Source organism: Peromyscus leucopus, chromosome 8b (assembly GCF_004664715.2).
Source record: "Peromyscus leucopus breed LL Stock chromosome 8b, UCI_PerLeu_2.1, whole genome shotgun sequence".
In the NCBI taxonomy this organism is placed as follows: Eukaryota; Metazoa; Chordata; class Mammalia; order Rodentia; family Cricetidae; genus Peromyscus; species Peromyscus leucopus.
In genome coordinates, this window is record NC_051086.1 from 52,428,677 (window position 1) to 52,451,659 (window position 22,983).

At 49.3% G+C, this 22,983-nt stretch overlaps 1 protein-coding gene across 1 annotated transcript in view; it reads right to left on the bottom strand.

Moving 5' to 3' along the window:
- Nucleotides 1–22,983, bottom strand: part of Dnah2 (dynein axonemal heavy chain 2) — a 119,498-nt gene that overhangs the window by 73,341 nt on the left and 23,174 nt on the right. The window contains exons 10-20 of the mRNA XM_028869326.2: nucleotides 22,817–22,904; nucleotides 22,262–22,467; nucleotides 21,681–21,810; nucleotides 21,229–21,411; nucleotides 20,047–20,261; nucleotides 5,131–5,277; nucleotides 3,676–3,832; nucleotides 3,070–3,309; nucleotides 2,391–2,579; nucleotides 1,239–1,386; nucleotides 155–347 (exon numbers count right to left, since the gene is read on the bottom strand). Coding sequence (XP_028725159.1) covers nucleotides 155–347; nucleotides 1,239–1,386; nucleotides 2,391–2,579; nucleotides 3,070–3,309; nucleotides 3,676–3,832; nucleotides 5,131–5,277; nucleotides 20,047–20,261; nucleotides 21,229–21,411; nucleotides 21,681–21,810; nucleotides 22,262–22,467; nucleotides 22,817–22,904 — 1,896 coding nt within the window. The remainder of the gene's footprint in view (nucleotides 1–154; nucleotides 348–1,238; nucleotides 1,387–2,390; nucleotides 2,580–3,069; nucleotides 3,310–3,675; nucleotides 3,833–5,130; nucleotides 5,278–20,046; nucleotides 20,262–21,228; nucleotides 21,412–21,680; nucleotides 21,811–22,261; nucleotides 22,468–22,816; nucleotides 22,905–22,983) is intronic.

The following is a 22,983-nucleotide window of genomic DNA, read 5'->3' on the forward strand; positions in this document are numbered from 1 at the left end:
GCTGTGCTCCTCCAGACACCTGCCTTTCCCTAGACCTTGCCCAGCCTCTCTCTGGATCTCTGCCCTCAGGAAGGGAAGGTCCAGGGCTCCTCTTCTGCAGCTCAGGGCACACAGCGTCCAGACACAGCGTCCTACCGTACCCAAGCCCACTCACCGGGCAATGTCAGCATCAAAGGAAGAGACAGGGGGGTTGAGGCGCTGGTAGCGGCGAATAAAGGAGTCCTTGTTGATCTCCCAGATCTCCCGATACATGTCCCAGGTCTTGAGGTAATTCTGCAGCAGGCTTGCGTTGTTAGTCATCCCACTGCTGATCTGGGACTGGATCTTCTTGATGTCCTCATCTCGCTCTTCAAAGGGTGGAGAAAGAGGCTTCTCACTGATATGCACCCCAGTCCCAGCTCCAGGCTGGCCCCGGCACTGCCCTGGGCTCTCCACTCTGTCAGTTCCCCACTAAAATGTACTCAAACATAAGCATTAGAAAACAGAGGAGATCTCGAAAAACCACAAAACAAACAAACAAACAAAACAGAGGGGAGGGGCTGGGAGGTGGCTCAGAGGTTAAGAGCACTGGCTGCTCTTCCAGAGGTCCTGAGTTCAATTCCCAGCACCCACAAGGTGGCTCACACGCATCTGTAAAAAGATCTGGCGCCCTCTTCTGGTGTACATGAGGATGGAGCACTCGTAGACATAAATAAATCTTAAAAAGAAACAGAGGGGAGCTAGATAGAGCTCAGTGGTTTAGAGGAGCCAGGTTCTATTCCCAGCACACACGTGAGGCTCACAACCATCTATAACTTCAGTTCCAGGGATCCAAGGCCTTCTTTCTGGACTTGGTAGGCACAGACCTACATTCAAGCAAAATGCCCATACACATGAAAGAAAAGTGAACGAATCTTCAAAGAGAAGAGGAAAGAGGATGCAGGAGAGCCGATCTTGCCCTGCATCCTCTCCCCCCCCTCTCCCTCCCTCCCTCCCCCCGCCCCCCCCCCGTGGGAATCAAGGCCTCTTCCAGTCCAACACGAGTCTCAAACTTATCCTTGCTCCTCTTCCAGCCCTGTTTTCAAACCCTCAGCAATCAGTCACCTAGTCGCAAGCTCCTCCCCCAGTTTGGCTCTTTGGCCTGGTTTCCCATCAGCCACAGGGATGACTGGCCCGTGTGGGATGAAATGCCCTCATCTCTCCTCCTAACTCTGCCCGGTCTAAGTGCCCGCTGTATGCCCTCCCCACAGCCCGCTCACCCACAATCACATGGATGGGTTCTCGATTTATCTTGCGTTTGATGAGGATGTCGGGGAGGCGGCGGAAGATGGAGATGGTGGCAAAGAGGTGACTGGCAATGTCGTTGACCACACTTGCCAGAGTCTGCAGAGTGGGGGAGAACTCCACCTGCCGGGAAGCGCGGAGGAGCTTAGGGCACTCGTGGAGAGACACAGGCCCCGAAGCCTCTAAGGCTGACCACCTCAGAGCTGGGCCTGGAGGCCCAGAAGACAGTCAAGGCCCAGGATGACATTTACGAGCAGAGAGAGGGGCTGGAGAGATGGTTCAGGGGGTAAGAGCACTGGCTGCTCTTCCAGAGGTCCCTGGTTCAATAAATACCCAGCACCCACATGGTGGCTCACAATGGTCTGTAACTCCAATTCTAAGGGATTCATCACCCTCTTCTGGCTTCTGCAGACACCAGGCACACATGTGGTGCACAGATATACATGCAGGCAAAACACCCACACATTAAAAAAAAAAAAAAGAATTGGGAGAAAATAACAATTGGCTGTGGGGTGCCAAGCCTGGAAGGAAACATCTGCCACCCAACTCCCACACCTGGGAGTTAGGGAACATCACAGAAGACAGGTTGTGGGGAGAGACTGTAAGGGCCCCAAGGACCAGGAAGTCCGCTGGGAGACTGTCTCCTAGAAATGGCAGGGAAGCTTCCTTCACCCATGATTCCTCAGCAATATGGCTGCCTAAGCAAGACCTGGACAAGGACACCACCAACAGCCACGCTAAGTCGGAAGAGTGAAATCTCACGGGGTCTAACCCTAGAGAACAAACTCTAACTGCAGCCGACCAATGCTGAGGGTGGGGGACCAGTCTCCCCCAAGAAGGGGCCCCTGCTTGGTTGCCCAACACCACGTGCTCACCCCTGAAATAAGACACACATAAGCAACACTAACCAGAATCGGCAGGTTATACGTATATGTGAAGAAAAGGGGGTCATGAATTTGAGAGGGAGCAAGGTCGGGGGACATGGAAGGTGTAGGAGGGAAGAGAAGTGGGGAAATGATGTGATTATATTTTAATGTTTTCAGTTTTTAAATTTTCAAGAAGAACGGGAAGAAGCTGAGGACGCAGGTGGGGTGGTTTTGAGGTGATGGCGCTCGGTGGCCCCTTACCTGTGCCACGCCCCCCTGCCCTTCATTCTGTAAAATGACAAGGACCCGGAAGAGTGGGTTTGGAGTCGTCTTCCCGTCCCCACTGATGGCCTTGGAAAGTTCCAGCAGTGACCACTTCACATTCATGCGCAGGGCGTCCTCCATCATGTGATCCAAGCGTATTGTGTAGAGCAGCCACTGCTGCTGAATCTGTGGGGGGTGGGGGTGGGGGTGGGGGTCCTTCTAGAGAGACCAGCTCAGGACCTGGGAACGTGGGCACCAGCTGATGGGAGACAAGCAAGATGACCACAGAAACGCAGGGCCCTGGGGTGGGCGGGCAGCTCTGCTGTTAAGAGCTCTGGCCGCTCTTACAGAGGACTGGGGTTCAGTTCCCACCACCCACATGGCAGCTCATGACCTGACACCCTCCTCTGGCCACCAAGTGCAGCAGGGTACACACGTGGTGCACATTCATGCGGGCAAAAACACTCACAAATAGAAAAACAAATCTTTAAAGGAACAGAGGCAAGATCCTGAATGCCGCAAGAGGAGAGAGACTTCAAACACTGAAGGCGGGCTGCATTTGGGACCAGGGGAGGACATTTGAGAAACACACATTGGCGAACGGGCCAGGAGGGTAGTAGTGAGGTAGGAGGGTATGTGGGCTTCCCTACCACAACCCCCGTCGCAGGGTGCCTACATCAGGGCCATCATTCTTGAACACTTCGTAGGAGTTGGTCATGATGTTCACCACATCCTGGTGCAGGTTCACCAGCTTCTGCTGTACAGTCATCCGGTGCTCTCGCTGGGCCTCCTCGAACTCCAGGTCTCTGTACACCCGTTTGCCTGTGATGCGCACCAGCAGCATCTCCGACATCTCCTGGGCCTTCCAGCCGATGGTCAGAGTGGACGCCTTGAAGTCGTTGACAATCGTCTGCACCTGGAATCAGTCAGACCCACGAACAGTCACAGGTGGCACCTCCCATGACACACATTCCCTCCAACTGTGCAGACACCTTGTATATTCCTTCCCGTGAAGGTTGGGTTGGGGCCCTCTGGATCTGATTCTACTCTCCCACTTAGCCTCCTGACAGAATTTCTGACATTAAAAAAAAAAAAAATCCTTCCCTTCAGCGGGGAAATACTTGCCTAACCATGCATAAGACCTCGGCATCAATTCTCAGCACCAAATTTTAAGGGGGAGGGAGTCCTTATCCCAGCATATTTAATTTATTTATATTTATTTTATTTTATAGCGCCTTCCATCAGCCTTTCCGACCTTCAGAGTCTGGTGGTGGTGGCCTACCTTGCTGGCATGTATGCGGCACTCCGTGATGAAGAAGGCACTGGCCCCTTTAAGAGCCCAGTGCAGCTTCTTCAGTCCTGGGTGGATCTTCTTATCCAGGAATCGGATCCGCTCTTTGAACAAGGCCTGCTCATCTGGGGACAGCATGGCAATAATCCTGTGCATGAGAGAAGATCGGTAGCTGGTAGAGAAAACTGTGAGGGCCTCTTCTCCTGCCAGGAAACTTGGCAGTCTCTGAAACTTGCATTCTAGCCTAGGGCTCCCGGAAGAAGCTGTGATCATGCAAATGTTACACACAGTGTGCTGGCCAGGGGCTGGTGAGATGGCTCAGTGGTTAGAGACACTTGCCACTGAATCTGAAGATCTGAATTCAATTCGTGGGACCCACATAGTGGAAGTAGAGAACTGATTCCCACAGGTTGACTTCTGATCTCTACATGCACACCAAGGCTGGAGAGAGGGCTCAGCAGTTAGGAGCACTTGCTTTTACTTAGGACTCTGGTTCAATTCCCTGCCCCTACATGATGTTTTGCAACCATTTGTAACTCAAGTCCTAGGGGATCTGACACCCTCTTCTGGCCTCCTCAGGTACCAGGCCTGTATGTGGAGCACAGAGAAAACACCCACACACACTAAATAAATAAATTAAATGTAAGATGTGCTACCCAACACTAGCTGTATGTAGCTTGAAATGTGGCCTATGCCAGGGGCAATTTTTTAATTAAGTAATTTAAATGGAAGTAGCTACATGCAGCTAACAGTCACCACATTGAATGTATCCTTTCTAGACGGTCAAAGAGAACAAATGTTCCATCCCCTTTGGACTTTCACTGAGGTGAGAAAGGTCTGTAAGACTGTCTTCCCGAAATCCGTCTGTTAAAACCTTCCCTTCTGCTGTGGTATACTAGGCCTTGGGGGCTGGTTAGAACGTGGATGGGATTGGTGTCTTGAGGAGGAGACCTAAAAGAGCTCCCATCTCGTTCTACACCGAAGACTGTCAGGTGGCCATTTAGAGACCAGGAGCTGGAGGACCTCACCTGACGCTGGCCCTGCCCCTCCCTTGACCGTGAACCTCCCAAGCTTCCAGAACTGTGGGCAATGAGTTTGGTTATTTCTAAGCCATCCAATCCATGATACTTGCACAGAGATGGGTTCCAGCAGGTCAAAGGCTGGGGGACAGGACTAGATGGGGGACGCATGGCCCTGCTTCAGTGACTCTGATGCTATTCCATGCCCACGATCCTAATGTCACCCCGTTTTGAGTGCCCTGGGCTGGTTACTTTGGCGCTCTCCCGTTAAGGGATAGAACTAAGGGCAGGGCTGAAAAGAGTGGGAAATGGGAAAGTGTGTTTCAGGACGGAAGGAAGAAAGACGATGGGTGGGAACCTCGCAGCACAGACCACGTCCTCAGCCAGCTACGGTAAACACAAGGCTGTGATGAGGACGGCAGCCCACCTATTGTAGTCTCGAGCCACAAGGAGCAGGTTCTCCCGGAGAATGCGCAGGTCCTCGGCGCGTTCAGCCACGTTCATCACATAGTGTGGCGTCTCAAACAGCAGGCGCTCCCAGTAGTCAATCTCCACGAAGAGAACCAGGAGCATCCTGGGGGGGAAGGCAGAGCAGCTGAGGGCCCCGGGAGGGGTGTGGGAGCACAGAGGGACCGTCTGACAGAAACCAAGCAGGCCTTCCAGGTGACAGGCAGACAGGGCACAACTGTCGCTGCTCCCCCAAACCATGAGAACAGCGGCCTCAGGGATTTCTGGGCGTCTGGGGCAAACGCCCACACAGGCGCAGGGTGACAACGAGTAGTCCTGGAAGATGAACAGGAGGTGACCTGGGTTTGGAGCAGAAGGGGAATTCTAAGTGGGCCATAGCAACAGCTGGAAACTACCCAGCTCTCTAAAACCCCAGGGACTGTGGCTTCAAGGAAACTTCTAGAAGGGGCTTTGAAAGTGAGGCTCAAACAGGAAGGCCAGTATTAAATTCAAGAAGAAGCTTCCCTGTGTCCTTCCCTGGCTCTGCAGAACAGGGGCCTCAACCTGTCTCTTGAGGTACAGGGACAAGCAGAAGACGACCTTGACTGGGGACTCCAGTCAAGAGCAGGAGTAGCCTGAGAGTGAGCGGGGTATACACAGCCATCCACAAGCTCAGAACTAAGACCCTAGCCTTCTCGCTTCCTGAGAAATCCACACTATGGCCAGTAGACCGGAGGTCCCAAGGGTCGAGATGTATTTGAGGACATGAGGTACACCAAGAAAGGACCCCGTTTGGGAGATTTTTCTGAGGTTTCTGACTAGCGTGGGAGGAAATGTCTACCGATGACTTTGGGGACGCTTCTCAAGAGCTGCCCTGTGGATCCCAGCAACAGTCACTGTTGACGAACCCCAGCCACCCCAGCCACCCCAGCCACCCCAGCCACCCCAGCCACCCCAGCCACCCCAGCCACCCCACCCACCCCACCCCCCCCACCCCAGCCACCCCACCCACCCCACCCACCCCACCCACCCCACCCACCCCACCCACCCCCCAGAGCTTCCAATCAGTTTCCAGTTCCTTTCCTACAATGTGAATACAATGCACCCACGCTTTCCTATTCTTTCTAATTTGCAAGGACTCTTGTTCGCTTGCTTTGGTATTTTGCTACCCAGGCTGGCCTTGAACTCACTGAGGATGACCTTGAACTCCTGATATTCCTGCCTCCATCTCCCAAGTGCTGGGATTAGGGGCACACACCATCATGTCCAGGTGCCAGTGACTCTCGTGTCCTGTTCTCTCTTATGAGTTCTCTTTCATTGCATGACAGTTCTGTTATTTTTCATGTGTATGCCAAGCAGACCTTTGGCTCTCTTCTGGCTTCTGGCTTGTTAAGGTTTTCACCCTTGGTACTCACAAAGTTCAAAATGATGGCAAAAGAACTCAAAAATCCAAACAAGGAAAAAGTAAAATGAACAGAAAACAGGAAAAAGAGGGCACAGGGTACTGGTTAGAGAAAGACCTTCTCTAGAGAAAAAAATTCTAGAGGAAAAATAGAAAATACCCTATTTATAATTTTATGTTGTGTTAGAGGGAATGCTGTGTTGAATATAAAAATTAATTTCACTTATTAATGACATCCCAAAGCATAAGAGTCCCGAGTGTCCTTTGCCTCCAGTCTACCGAGATCCCTTTTCCATTCAGTCGGCCATTCCTCTGCCACACCCAGGGATCCTTCACAGCTCCTCTGGAGGCTGCGTCCAGCTTCCTCTCTGCCTCACCAGCGCTTGTTTCAAGTTTATTCAAACCACTGGCTCCCTGACCTCACGAAAACCTTCAGGTCGTGATTTTACTTCCTTCCTGTTCACTCCCTCCACTGACCCTGCTGACCTTTCTTTGTGTTTTTGATTTGTTCCCTACGCTGGAAATGGAAGGCACTTTCCAGGGCCTGGTCCATGCTAACTCCAGCGAGCTAACAGCCCTCAGGCCCAGCCCCTCATCTCAGCCACTCTATTAGCAATATCTCTAACAGTCTAATATCTCTAAGTAGTCTAATATCTCACAAAAACTCCAACACAAGCCAGCCATGTTAGCGCACGCCTTTAAGCCCAGCACTCGGGAGGCAAAGGCAGGCGTATTGACTGCAAGTTTGAGACTAGCCTGGCCTATAGACATTTCAAGTTCCAGGCAGGGGTGGGGGGTGGGGGTTGAAATCTATTATCCTGCAGGCTCAGTCATGTGAACGCAGCCGAGCAACACTGATGAAAACCGCAGGTGAGTCCAGCCTGTGAATTCTCCCCTGAGGCCTGCCAGGGCTCCCCAGGCCACAGCCTGTGTCTTTCCCAGTGTGCTCGCTGACTATCTTCATCCAGATTTCAAGTTGTGTTACAAAGGATAGTAACAAAAACACTGCGGTGTGGGCATGGAAACAGACATTTCGATCAACGGAACAAAACTGAAGACCTGGACATCACTCCAGACACCTACAGACGGCTTATTTGTTCATTTGTTTGTTTTTTGAGACAGGGTTTCTGTGTAGCCCTGGCTGTCCTGGAACTCATTATGTAGATCAGGCTGGCCTCGAACTCATAGATCCACCAGCCTCTGCCTCCTAGGTGCTGGGACTAAAGGAGTGTTGCCACCATGCCTGGCTGATAGCTGATTTTTGCCATGGGTGTCAGGGTCCCCTGAAACTGGAGTTACAGACAGGTGTGAGCTGCCATGTGGGTGCTGGGAATTGAACTCAGGTCCCCTGGAAAAGAAGAGTCAGTGCTCTTAACCCCTGAGCCATCTCTCCAGCCTGTTAGCTGATTTTTTTTTTTTTTTTTTTTTTGGTTTTCCGAGACAGGGTTTCTCTGTGTAGCTTTGCGCCTTTCCTGGAACTCACTTGATAGACCAGGCTGGCCTCGAACTCACAGAGATCCGCCTGCCTCTGCCTCCCGAGTGCTGGGATTAAAGCCATGCGCCACCACCGCCCGGCGATGTTAGCTGATTTTTAAAAAGAAAAAAAAAAATGCACACTGGAGAAAAGAAAGCATCTTCAACAAATGGTGCTGGTTAAACTGGACAGCTGAATGGAGAAGAATGAAAACAGATCCGTGTCTACCATCCTTGCACAAAACTCAACTCCAAATGGATCACAGACCTCACCATAAGATCAGATGCCCTGAATCTGGCAGAACAGGGGCATAGGCTTGAGGTCAAGAAAGGCCTTTCTGAACAGTATGCTAACAGCAAAGGCATTGAGATCAACAATGAATAACTGGGACCTTATGAAGATACAGTTTCCATACAGAAAAAGACACCATCGTTTGAGCAAAGCTGCAGCCTACAGATTGGGGAGAAATCTTTAACAATCATCTGTCTTCAAGGCACTATCTGAAATCACACTCTTCCCCAAGCTGGTCTCTCCCAGGGGAAAGCCATCAGGTGAGAACTCCATCTGCTTCCTGCAGCAGAATGTGTGAACTGACCTGTCCCACGATGAGCCTCCCTGCACATTTATGACTGTAGAATTCCTTCTCCTTCGTACTGAAGCTCCCTGGGGCTCTCTCCTCCCTCAGGAGCGACACTCTGCTGTGCCTACAGCTCCCTCAACATACTACTTCCTTCCCACCACTGGAATATGACCAAACTCTGTCCTTTCAAAAGAGAATATACTAAAAACAACCCGCCCTGGATTCCTGCTGTCCTCCAGGTACTGTCCTCTGTCCACTTTTTTTTTTCTTTCTGAAACAGAGTTTCTCTGTGTAGCTTTGAAGCCTGTCCTAGATCTCGCTCTGTAGCCCAGGCTGGCCTCGAACTCACAGAGATCCGCCTGGCTCTGTGTCCCGAGTGCTGGGATTAAAGGCGTGCACCACCGCCCCTTCTCCATCATTCTCATCCCAAGGGTAGGCACCCCACTCCCAGCCCTTCCTCTCCACCCCACCCGCACCTCTTAGAGAACTCACCAAGAATTCCCACAGCTACACCAAAGGAGACATAGCTTCTTGGTCTTATCGTCCCCAACCTTTGGGTAGACTTTTAGAGATATACTTTTATCTTATTTTGTGTATACGGCTGTTTTGCCCACATGTACACCTACGTACCACCTCTGGAAAGCCAGAAGGGAGCACCGGATCCCCTGGAACTATAGTTACAGATGGTTGTGAGACTCCATGTGGGTGCTGGGAACTGAACCCCGGTTTCTCTGGGAAAGCAGCCATTTACCACTCAGCCATTTCTCCAGCCCCTCTCTGCTGGTTTTAATACAATGGTGAAGCCCCACTTTCTGAATACGCCCCTTTCCTCAGACACACTCTTCCCCCCCTCCCCCCCGCTCTCCCTGTGATCTCTTCACTTACAATTGTCCTCTACAGTCTTGAGGCTCATTTCACTGGGGCACAGTAAGGAATCTGCTACCTCTCTAGTCCCCTTAAATGGGGAACCGGAAGGTTCTTCATCTCCGGTAATTCCTCCAGGTTGAACTAAGCCACTCTCACGGCTTCAGTTGCCTCTGAAAGCTGATCAGTTCCCCAATCTACCCAGCTGAGCTCTGTGTCCAGCTGCCCAAAGACATCTCTCCCCACTTGTCCCCCAGGTGCCTCAAACCCAATGTGTCCACAGACAGAGGAGTCATCGCAAGACTTGGAGCTCCTGTCTGAGGACAGATCACCCCAGGAAGAGGATACCCCAGGAAGAGGACACCCCAGGAAGAGGACACCCCAGGAAGAGGACACCCCAGGAAGAGGACACCCCAGGAAGAGGACCACCCCAGGAAGAGGACACCCCAGGAAGAGGACACCCCAGGAAGAGGACACCCCAGGAAGAGGACCACCCCAGGAAGAGGACACCCCAGGAAAGAGGACACCCCAGGAAGAGGACACCCCAGGAAGAGGACCACCCCAGGAAGAGGACACCCCAGGAAGAGGACACCCCAGGAAGAGGACACCCCAGGAAGAGGACACCCAGGAAGAGACACCCAGGAAGAGGACACCCCAGGAAGAGGACACCCCAGGAAGAGGACACCCAGGAAGAGGACACCCCAGGAAGAGGACACCCCAGGAAGAGGACACCCCAGGAAGAGGACACCCCAGGAAGAGGACCACCCAGGAAGAGGACACCCCAGGAAGAGGACACCCCAGGAAGAGGACACCCCAGGAAGAGGACCACCCAGGAAGAGGACACCCCAGGAAGAGGACACCCCAGGAAGAGGACACCCCAGGAAGAGGACACCCCAGGAAGAGGACACCCCAGGAAGAGGACACCCCAGGAAGAGGACACCCAGGAAGAGGACCACCCCAGGAAAAGGACACCCCAGGAAGAGGACACCCAGGAAGAGGACCACCCCAGGAAAAGGACCACCCCAGGAAGAGGACACCCCAGGAAAAGGACACCCCAGGAAGAGGACACCCCAGGAAGAGGACCACCCCAGGAAAAGGACCACCCCAGGAAGAGGACCACCCCAGGAAGAGGACACCCCAGGAAAAGGACACCCTAGGAAAAGGACCACCCCAGGAAGAGGACACCCCAGGAAGAGGACCACCCCAGGAAGAACAGCACACAGGAGGACACAGGAAGACGGCACACAGGAGGACGGCACACAAGAGGACCACCCAGGAAAAGCACTACCACACCTACCCACAGACCAAGGACTGCGTGCATGCCTTCCCACGGCCTCACTTTCCAATGTCCTACCCATTACTAACTCATTATAAAGCAAAACTCAGAAATTCAGTTCTCCCCAAGGAATGTATGACTCCAATGCCATGATAAATGGCATTATTTATATCTTAAACTAGAAGACATACTCCATCTAAAGGGCTGGAGTCACAATTGTCACCATATAGGAATATGGACCTCATATGGCTACATTTTCTGACTTCAAGACAGACCAGCAGAGTCAATTCTTTTTTTTTTTTTCCTTTTTTTTAAAAGACAGGGTCAGGCTGGAGAGATGGCTCAGTGGTTCTGAGCACTGGCTGTTCTTCCAGAGGACCCAGGTTCAATTCCCAACACCCACATGGTGGCTCACAACCATCCATAATGGATCTGGTGCCCTCTTCTGGCCTGCAGGTGTGTATGCAGACAGAACACTGAATACATAATAAATAAATAAATCTTTAAAACAAACAAACAAACAAACAAACAAAAAAGACAGCGTCTTACTATGTAGCAGCTCTAGTTGCCCTGGAACTCACTTGTAGACCAGGCTGGCCTCGAACTCACAGAGATCCTCCTGCCTCTGCCTCCCAAGTGCTGGGATTAAAGGCGTGCACTTCCATACCCACTCAGAAAGTCAGTTCTTCTACAAACACCTACACTGTTTACACCATCACCAACTCCTACTGAATAAACTAAGGTGGTGACTTCTAGACTGCTAGCGTTGGTCTCTCCTCCACTGAAATAGTAGCAGCCAGGGGTGTGCGCTTTATATAGCTATTCGTTAAACTGAACACACGATTTTTAAGTATGTCTGTGTGTGTGTGATATATTTTATAATAAAAACTGTTCTTAGGGCAGGAGAGATGGCTCAGTGGTTAAGAGCACCGGATGCTCTTCCAGAGGACTCAGTTCAATTCCCAGCACCCACATGGCAGGTAGCAACCCTCTACAGCTCCAGTTTCAGGGGACCCAATACTTTCTTCTGACCTCAGACACATACATATGAACACTTATACACATAAAATAATAATTTAAAAAAGCAATGTTCAGCCAGGCGGTGGTGCGCACCTCTAATCCCAGCAATTGAGAGGCAGAGCCAGGCAGATCTCTGTGAGTTCGAGGCCAGCCTGGGCTACAGAGCGAGATCCAGGACAGGCACCAAAACTACAACAGAGAAACCCTGTCTCAAAAAAACAAAACAAAGCAAACAAACAAACAAACAAAAATTAATGTTCTAATAAAAGAAAAGGAAAACTATTTTAAACAATAAGATATTTATAAAAGTAGATCCAGAGTCAGTCAGCTCAAATGGCCAGAACCGCAGTGAGCTATATAAAGCTGATGAATTATTTCTGGGACTGAGCTGGACTGGGCTGCCCTTTGGCTGAGATTCATGTGTGCATCTAGATAAACTACACACACACACACACAGTGCGTGCACACCATTTGACATACTTGCTCCTGATTGGCATCCAGAGAGGTTATCTCAAAGGGTACTCTCCTTTTTCTTTCTTTTTTAAGATTTATTTATTTATTATGTATACAGTGTTTTGCCTGCATATACACCTGAATGCCAAGAGGGGGCACCAGATTATATTATACATGGTTGTGAGCCACCATGTGGTTGCTGGGAATTGAACTCAAGACCTCTGGAAGCTCGCCAGTGCCCTTAACCTCTGAGCCATCTCTCCAGCCTAGTACGCTCCTCTTTCAAAGCCAACTGTTCTTAACCTCGAGAAGCTCTGGCTGAGACCCACAGAAATCCTTGGGGCGCTCTGCCTCCAGGAAGTCATATAGCTTGTGCAGGGTCGATGGCATGAATTTTGTTGAAAAACAGTGCTTTTGTTTTGTGTTTTGTGATTTGTTTTTAAGCGGGGTCTCATGAAGCCCCAGCTAGCCTTGAACTCACTATATAGCCAAAGATGACTTTGAACTCCTGATCCTCCTAAGAGCTAGGATTGCTGGTATGCCCTACCACCCCTAGCTGAAAACCAGTTTTTAATAGAAATAAAATAATTAGTATACACTTTCCTCTGGGATGTCTGGCTCTTATATACTGAAATTAATAAAGACTGTAATAGTTGAAGACATATTTTTAGATGATGCTAGCTATGAGGTAATCTGTCATCCATTTACATTTTTTGGGGAAAAAACAGTTTTCTAGTGTAAAAATTGTAATCAGATAGACATTGTCATGGAGGAAAAGAGCAATGATAATTAAAGCAAAACAAGATATTAGAGATTATTTACATATATAAATAAATATACTGAAAAATTACTTGTGAGCAAAAAGCAAGATGTAATTTGAAGAGAGGGTGATAATTTTGGACAGAAATACTCAAAATCATAAAGATTTCATTCTTCTAAACCTAACCTATAAGTTTAACCCAATACATATTCTAATAAAAATAGTAATGTGACTATTTTAGGAACTAAAAAAAAGTTAACAAAATTCTTATGAAAAATACACATCAAAAATAGCTGGGAATTTTAAAAAGAGAGTGATAATTATAATTTAAGAAGAGGACAATAGGCCGGGCGACGGTGGCGCACGCCTTTAATCCCAGCACTCGGGAGGCAGAGCCAGGCGGATCTCTGTGAGTTTGAGGCCAGCCTGGGCTACCAAGTGAGTTCCAGGAAAGGTGCAAAGCTACGCAGAGAAACCCTGTCTCGAAAAACCAAAAAAAAAAAAAAAAAAAAAAAAGAAGAAGAGGACAATAATTAAGACAATTTGGTTCTTACACGTGATAAGTCGGAAGAGTGAGTCCAAAACAGAGATTGGCTGGGAGATTTTTTTTTCTTATTATAAAGGTAGCAACTCCATAAACATCTGGGGTTTGGCTAGCAGGAGCATGCTTGTCTAGCCTGTACCCAGCTCTGGTTTAACCTCCAGCAGTGTAGAAAAATAAATAAATTAATAAGATTAGGTCAACTTGCTTACAATCTATTTAAAAATATATAAAACACAAGTTGAATCTGTAACATTTTCCCTACACCACAGTAAGTTTCAAATGGATTCAAGGCCTAAATGTAAAGGACAAAATCAAGCAATCTGATGGTGGGTGCTTCTCATTCCAGCACTTATGTGGTAGAGGCAGGAAAATCAAGACATCAAGGTCATCCTCATAGTAAATTCAAGGCCATCCTGGGCACAGCGGGTGCTGTCTCAAAACTTATACACACACACACACACACACACACACACACACACACACACATACTTTTTTTTGTCTGTTCTACAGTCAAGGAATGATACAAAAGACAATATCACATCTTAAACTTTCCAAGGAATTCTATTTTCACCTTAAAAGAAGAATAATTTAAAGAATAAAATTGCCGCCGCCGCCGGGCGGTGGTGGCTCACGCCTTTAATCCCAGCACTCGGGAGGCAGAGCCAGGCGGATCTCTGTGAGTTTGAGGCCAGCCTGGGCTACCAAGTGAGTCCCAGGAAAGGCGCAAAGCTACACAGAGAAACCCTGTCTCGAAAAATCAAAAAAAAAAAAAAAAAAAAAAAAAAGAATAAAATTGCTGAGTGGTGGCAGCAGATGCCTTTAATCCCAGCACTCGGGAAGCAGAGGCAGGCAGATCTCTGTGAGTTCAAGACCAGCCTGGTCTACAGAGCGAGTCCCAGGACAGGCTCCAAAGCTACACAGAGAAACCCTGTCTCAAAAAAAAAAAAAAAAGAACAAAATTATTTTCAAATGCTCATTTATTTGTGATACATGTTTTAAAAGACTATGGAAGTCGAAATCCTATTTTGTTTCTGTTTTTGTTTTTGTTTGGTTTTTCGAGACAGAGTTTCTCTGTGTAGCTTTGGAGCCTATCCTGGAACTCACTATGTAGCCCAGGCTGGCCTCGAACTCACAGAGATCCACTTGTCTCTGTGTCCTGAGTGCTGGGATTAAAGATGTGCGCCACCACCACCCGGCTGTTTTTGTTTTTTAAACATGGAAAATCTCCACTACCATAGGTATTATTTATGAAGCTGTTAAAATTCCTTCAAAATGAATAAGCCTCATTAAAATTACAAATAAACAGAGGGTCACCAGGCATTTAACGACTGTCTTTGAAGTAGGCGATAAAGGCCGAAATCCGGGAAAATTGTTTTCAATTCTCTACAGAACTATAACCTTAGGCAAATGCACAGGTATGGAGGCAGAAACCTTTGCCACCTGCCGGTCAGGCAAGAACTCCAACCTTAACTCCCACGAGTCATTTCTTGAAAAACTACCAAAGGACGCATGTTACCAAAACAAAGGCATGAACCAACCAAGAGGAAGTCAGAGGAAATGAACAGACAAGAAAAAACCAAGAGGGCTGAGGTAGTGGTTCAGTGGGAGAGAACTTGTCTCCCAGGCACAAGGTCCTGGGTTTAATCCTCAACGTTGAAGAAGAGATCAAAAATTCAGAGAAACCAAAAGGAGACTCACAGAAGTTCCACAGGACTGTTCTGAAACAGACCTTGAGACAAGGCATTGATGAAGCCGCTTTGAGAAACTGAGGCCCTTGGCATTAGGGCACATTAGAGGGTGGGGAAAATATTATTTGAAGGCATTTTATTAGTTGATATGTAGGAATTCAAGGCAATGAACAGTGTGTTCACAAAAATAAATATTAATTATTAATTCCAAAATGGCAAAATATCATTCAAGCGAAGAAAGAGCTACCTCAGGCACCTCATCCAGATGCAAGAGTTTCAAAGCCTCTGGTGGATGCCCAAAAACCTTGGATGGTATCAAACCATGGGTGGTATTTTTTTCTTATACCTATAGAAGTTCAATTAAGAATCAGCCGGGCGGTGGTGGCGCACGCCTTTAATCCCAGCACTCGGGAGGCAGAGCCAGGCGGATCTCTGTGAGTTCGAGGCCAGCCTGGGCTACCAAGTGAGTCCCAGGAAAGGCGCAAAGCTACACAGAGAAACCCTGTCTCGAAAAACCAAAAAAAGAAAAAAAAAAAAAAAAGAATTAGGTGCAGCCAGGCTTGGAGGCACATGACTGCAATCCCAACACTAAGGAGGCTGAGGCAGGAGGATTGCCACCAAGTTCTAGGCCAGCCTAGGCTACAGAGTGAGAAGATGTTTCAAAAGGGAAAAAAAAAGGAATTAAACACAGTAAGAGATGAACAGAATAATTACAACAATACACTGTCGTAAAAGCTAAGAGTAGATTCTTTCTCTTTTGAAAGAGTCAAAACAAATAGGAATATTTCTGACTACAGTTGAGGAGGAGTTACTGTATTAACACGAAACGACATGGCTTAGCAGCCAGCGATACAGTCTCAGTGCTGAAAATCAACTGCCCCAAACTGCGTTACAGCCGTGAGGGAGGGCGGAGGGCTTGAATGGGTACAGGACATTTCTGGTAGTCCGAATATATTCTCCTATGTTTTCAAACTGAGTGGTTAAGCTCACTGGAGCAAGTATACTGGCAAATAACACACCAAAATAGCTCTTCATTTACCTCATCTTGACAGGATTTTAAAAATTAACTTGAAGGTAAATTATCAAATTTTGTCAGTCAGCAGGATGAAAATGGACAGTAATTCCTGAGACTGCTCTAATGAGCCTATTTAAAAACAAAAAACAACAAAAAAGAAACCTTTTTCAGGATGATGTTCAGCCTTGACAGAATTTTGTCAAGACATTTCAAGAGCACAAATTTTATTTTATTGGCAAACATAACTTCTTTCAAAATCCGTTTGGGGGATGACTTTTTTAAGAGCTATTCTATAACGTATTCCCAAACGTGTGATAGACAAAGTGAGGGCCGCCAGGGCAGTGCTGATAGCCCAGAATGAACAGACCGTGAGACTGGGAACAAAAGCGTGGGCAGGCACCCTGTCCGGGCAGGTCTGGGGAAGTCCCGCCCTCCTATCCTCGGGTGATAACACAGCTCTTTCAATCAGGGCACCCAGGACATCTGGAACACGTTTGCATTAAGTGCAATCCGTGAAGCTCGTCTGGCCATAAAATGTGGTAAAAGCCCATTTGGGTTTCAGAGTTCAAATATTTGGGATATAAGGTGGGAAAGGGCCTTAAAGGGTCACATAAATGCTATTAGGGACTGGAAGGCTCCCAGGACTTACAGTTAGGTAATTCTGAGGACCGGCAGGGACATTTCGAAAGTATGCTTATCAAGGTTGAAACCAGACCTTAACACGAAGGATAAGCCCGATAAAAGTTATCTGCACTCCTGGGGGTGCTAAGAGGTGTCGGAGCTGAAACTGTCTCCGATTTCTTTATGGGTTTAATCAGCTCAGACTTTTCTTTTCTTTCTTATCTATTATTTACTGAGTTGAGGCAATTTTATCCTAAAATCACAAAACGTAATATAAGGTTCCTTATAGTTCTCTAGAGAACAACCGTCAGAGGAGAGAAACAGACTTCCATTTGGAAGAAACGCTTAGCTGTTGTCTGTCTCAGATACATCTAGGTCATAAATAATGTCCGTGTGTGTGTGTGTGTGTGTGTGTGTGTGTGTGTGTGTGTGTGTGTGTGTGTAACACTAATATAAGGAGAATGCAAAAGGCATTTCAGGAGGGGTCAGGGAGATGGCTCAGCTGTTAAGGTCCCTGCCACCAAGCCTGACCACAGAGTTCGAATCCTGGGACTCACGGGATAGAGGAGAGCATCGACTCCCACAAGCTGTCCTTGGACCTCCACAGATGCTCCACATACAAACAAACAAATAAATAAAATGCAGGGGGAAACAACTGTTCTCAGCAGACAATTACAGCAGGCATCTCTCCTGACCACACGGACATCCCATTCCTTCCATCTTCTAGAAAGCCTATCACGGGGGAGAAGGGACTTGACGACATCTCTGACATGAGCAACTTAAGACAGAAAAACTTTGTGACTGGAATATAGTCCCTTATTTTTTTTAAGTTTTGGTGACATCATGAATGTAATTTTTCTTATTTATAGATTTATTTATTTCGTGCGTGTGCGTGTGCGTGCGTGCGTGTATGTGTGTGTGTGTGTGTGTGCGTGTGTGTGGAGAGGTCAGAGGACACTTGTGGGAGTCGGTCCTCTCTGTCCACCAGTCCGGTTCAAGAGATAGAGCTTCCGGTCACCAGCCTGGCAGCAAGTACCTTTAGCTTCGGGGCCACCTCACTGGAGAAATGACAAATACTGGCCAAGTGTGCTCACACCATATCAGCCCATAGCTGTCCATTAGGGAGACTCTCCGGCATAGCACCTTTGGGCACGTCCAGCCTCACAGAGACTACATCTTGAGATTCAGCCCCATTATGTGCCTGCAAATGTTATAACCATTTATAACTGTCTATATAAATATGTAACTAGTTATAAATCAATTTATATAGTATGTAGATAACCAGTTATAACCCTGACCTAATGTTCCTTCTCTTCAGAATCTCAAGTCAACATAAGAGGCAATGTAAAACTTTTAAGTTTTTTGGGGGGTGGGGGGCAGTATTGTTTTGAGACAGGATCTTGCTTTGTGACTTGCCTGGCCTGGAACTCCCCGTGTAGACCACGCTGACCTGGAACTCATAGAGACATGCCCACTCCTACCTCCCAGGTGCTGGGATTAGAGGCGTGCATCACCATGCCAGGCAAGGTTTATTTATTTAATGGGTGTGAGCGTTTTGCCTGCATGTATGTATGCACATCACGTGAGTGCCTTGTACCAACACAGGTCAGAAGAGGGTGTCCTGTGCCTGGAACTGGAGTTACAGACAGTTGGGAGCTGCCATGTGGGTGCTGGGAATCGAACCCGGTTCCTCTGTTGAGCCATTGCTCCAGCCATGAGGCATTTTTTATGGCTCAGTTGTGTGCCAAAGCTACAAGACTGAGAACCAGAGCAGAGGTCCAGCACCTATCATGGGTCAAACTCCTATCCCAAACCTGTCTTCTTCCTCACACCATGCTCCCTAACCGCTCCTCATCTGTGTGGTTTCTAGTGCCCCCATTCCCCCAACCTCCCGCCTCATGCTGTCTCTCTCTCCAACTTGATCCTCTCACTTCCTTTCTGGGTGTCACCTCCCTGGTCAGGCCCCTTCAGCTGTCCAGGAGAGACACGGTCCTGCTGGTCCCTGGACCTCCATCTCCCTTCTGCATTTTCGTCCAACAAATATGGGTGTTTTGAGCTAAAGCCAACACCAGAAGGACAGCCTAGGAGCTCGGGAATTGGCGCCCACCACGGGACACAGGTGAAAAGAGGTAAGAGAAAGCCCAACCAGTCAAATCGAAATCTGTCTGCTGATTAGGAAAAACACTGTCACCAGGTTCACTTCCCTGAAGACACGCCTCACGGCCCCTGCTCTTTTTCTGCTCTTGGGTAGAACTGTCGACTGAGAGAATGACCTTGGGAACAGGGACTCTCGCCACTTTACACCCCCTGTGCCTGCCTCAGTTCCTAGCACGTACACAGAGCTCAGTTTGTCTGATTTGGGGATCTTCTGGGGTTTGGTTTTGGTTTTTGAGTGCAGCCCAGGTTGGCCTTCAACTCGAGACTCTCCTGCCTTAGTTTCCTGTTTGGGGATTGAACCACCACACCTGGTGGTTTATAGTCTTAATAATTAACGAACTAGTCACCTTTCTTTTTTAAATGACAGAATGCAGGTGGTGGTGTTTTAAAGCTGTTGGGAAGAGGACGACCTTGGAAGAGCCAGGCTAGGGACCAGGGTTCAGATGCCTTAACTGGGCTGCCATCTAGTGGCAGAACAGCGGCATCACTAGTTCAGTACACTAGTGACTGGTTAAAATCATGGCTAGTTGACTGGTTGGTTGGTTAGTGTCTGTTTGCTTCTTTCTTTAAGTAAAGCTGCTGTAAAGCTTTTTTTTTTTTTTCAGTACTGAGGGTTGAATCTAAGACCTCAGTTCCAACCTAGGTAAAACTAAAATTAAGAAGTGATAGCAAGCCTTTACTCCCAGCACTTGGGAGGCAGAAGCAGGCAGGTCTCGGAGTTCAAAGCCAGTCTGGTCTACAGAGCGAGTTCCAGGACAGCCAGAGCTGTTACACAGAGAAACCCTGTCTGAGGGGTGGGAAAGGGAGTGATAGCAGCTGAGTGTGGCGGAGCACAGCTGTAATCCCAGCACCATACTGAAGCCAAGGATCACAAGTTCAAAGCCAGACTGAACTACACAGCGAAATCTAGTCTCAATAAAATCAGAGAGCAGAAAAGATACGGAGGAGAGAGGGGACCCGAGACAGGAGTTAAGTTCTTGGGAGAGTGGGAGGAGACCGGCACCAAGGATGGGGGGAGGGGGTGCTAGGGTGGGTCCTGTACTTGTCAAAGTTGACGTCCAGCATGCCCGCTTTCTCTAGGCTAATTCGTAAGAGTGGCGTGTCCAGCCGTCGAATGCAGTCCTTGTCCAGCGTTGCTGTCCACTCTTGGAAGGTTTTTCGAACGAGCTCATCAATGGCTTGGACCATCTGCTGATAGGTGTGTACACTCTCCTCTCCAGTCCCAATGTGGGGCAGGAAATGGGCGCCCGAAAGGCACTGGGGAGGAACAGATGGGAAGCCTGTTTACCCAGACCTGCTACACACCCCTCAGCCCCTGGAGGGAAACTGAGGCTGGGGGGCTAGGAGAACGGGACCAGACAGACAGGAAGTAAAGCACACTGACCACAGTCCCAAAGAAGGGGGGCAGCAAAGGGCAAACTAGACAGAGAGGGACCGGAGGGCTTGTTCTTCAGTGCATTCCAGGCCCAGCCCAGTCATCTGCAGGCTCCCTAACTCTCTCTCAGAACCAATCAGGTGCATCAGTAGAAACCCTCCCTGTCTAAGACACCCCCAAAAGTTTGTTTCTAAATTGAAGGGTGAATGGGGCTGGAGAGATGGCTCAGCGGTTAAGAACACTGGCAGCTCTTCCAGAGGACCCCGGGTTCAATTCCCAGCCCCCACATGGCAGCTCACAACTGTCTGTAACTCAGTTCCAGGGGACCCAACACCCTCACACAGGTGCACACCTGTGCACATAAAAATAAATAAATATTAAAAAATAGAAGGGTGCAGATTCTCACTGCATAGCCCCGGCTGGCCTGGGCTCACAGACCTCCTGCCTCAGCTTCCCAAGGGCAAGGATTACAAGCATATTCCACCGTGCCTAGCACAAAAACTGTTTGTTCCCTGCTCCCTGTTCCTTTGTCCCTGGTCCTTGCTGCCCAGGTCTCGGGGTCACCAGGTATGTCCCTGTTCTGGTACTCTAACTTCCCAGATGCTGGCCTTATGTCCCTCCCCATCTCGTACTAAAATGACCTTGGTTCCACGAGCCACACCTGCCACCTCTGCAAACCAAACCACGGCTTCCCAAGATAACTGAGTCTGTCCCTCCCCTCCCCCACCAAGTCTCTGGTTGTAAGTACCCTCTAAGGACCCTGTCGGGACCACCCCTCCCCTCCAGGCTGGACACAGCCGCACCCTCGCTGTCTCCCTGCAGACAGTCTAGAAGAGGCCAGACACTAACATTCATGACTCTGTCGATGCGTCGCCGCAGGATCCGCACCCAGTGGGCCTGTCCGGAATACTGAGCCATGTATGGCTCCAGGTACGGCCATTTCTTGTTCAGCTCACGGTTCACCAGGGCTAATTCGCTATTGAACAGCATATAGAGATCAACAGCCTTCTTCTCGTAGGTCCGCATGATGGCCTAAGGAACAAGATGACATGCTCCATGGAGGTGGCTCCCTTAGCCTCCTACCCCAGAAGAATGTTTCCTGACAGCCACACACGGCAGCCACCGCCCTCTTCAGAGATGTGGAGGCCACGGAAGCGGAAAGACGGGACAGAAGAAAACTCAGCAACTGAACATGGGGCAAGGACACATGTACAGGCAGGCAGGACAGAGTCCGGAAGCCAAAGAACTAAGGGCAAGGGGCAGGCCTTCGGTGGGGTTGGCGCGCGCGCATGCGCACGCACCTCCCGGGTAGCCAGCCTGTGGAAGGTGTCCAAAAGCAGTACTCCGTGCTCCACGTCCCGGACTAACTCAAAGGCTGAGGTGATCAAGTTCTGGGTCATCACCTCCAGATCCTTGACCCCGGCACGGAATCTGCAAGGTCAGAGAGGCACAGAGCAGTGTGAGTACCCCTGCCTGCTCCCATCCACATCCCAAGTGTGCTGTCCACCAGCCCGCATGCCGGGCACATGACTGCGTGCTTTGTTCCAGGAAGCTGTTTCACTCTAGACAATGCTAGGAGACGAGTCCTTGGCCTTATTTATGCATTAGGAGGCACAGGCATCTGCCGGTGTGGATTCTCAGACATTTGCTCAGTGTTCTGAAAGGTATCGTCGAACCTAGAACCCGACCGACCAACTACCTCTCTCTCCTCTTGCCTTCCCATCCTTACGCTCTTCCCACCACCTTCAACTGACAATCTTCCTGCCTCTGCCACCCAGGTCCTGGGATTCCCATGGTCTCTTTGGCACACCGTGCCTCTCTTCCCACTCTTGTTCCCCGCCTCCCTGCTCGGCCCTGGCCTCGGCCTGAGTCCCTCCCTCACTTGTTGTAGTCTTCATGCCAAGAGGTGTTCTTAACATCCAGGATGCCTCCGCGAACGGCTCGCAGCATCTGCAGGTTTTTATGGAAGATGTCCTCGATTTCTAGCAAGTTCCGTGTGATCTGTGGCCCCTGGGCACCAAAGAAGCAGGGAAGGGGGCCCTGCTTGCCATCTTCCCACCGTGCGAAGTGGTACTGACATTCGCAGACCTAAAAAGAGATGCGCGTGACTTCTTCCTGTTCGGAACCCAGGCCTCCGGGGTTCTTTGGTTTGCCTTCAGATGTCTGTGAACTAGAGAGTACCATCCAGAAGGAGGATGGGGTGAATTCTGGCTGAAGGATGAACTACGGGATGCTTAGGCAGTGGTACAGGCAAAAGCCAAGAAGAAAGAAGGGGTGGGAGGAGGTCACGCAACGCTGCAGGAAGAGCCCGCAGGCCAAGCTCCAGGGATAGACTCAAGTGGAGCCCTTGGCCCCACCGGCTTGGCTCCTTGCAGGGGGGGGGGGTCGAGGGTCTGCTGTGGGCTTTTGACGGTCTCCACCCCGGAGCTCTCCCTACCTCAATAAGGTCCTTACAGCGCTGCACAAAGGCGTCTACTTGAGCAAATATGCTGGTCTGGTCTAGAACCCAGCCCCGACTGGAGAACCTGTGGGAGGGAGAGGATGAGCTAAATCGGGAGCAGTCTGTCCGTGCAAAACTGGACTGTGTGAGCCTGGGTTCCGAAA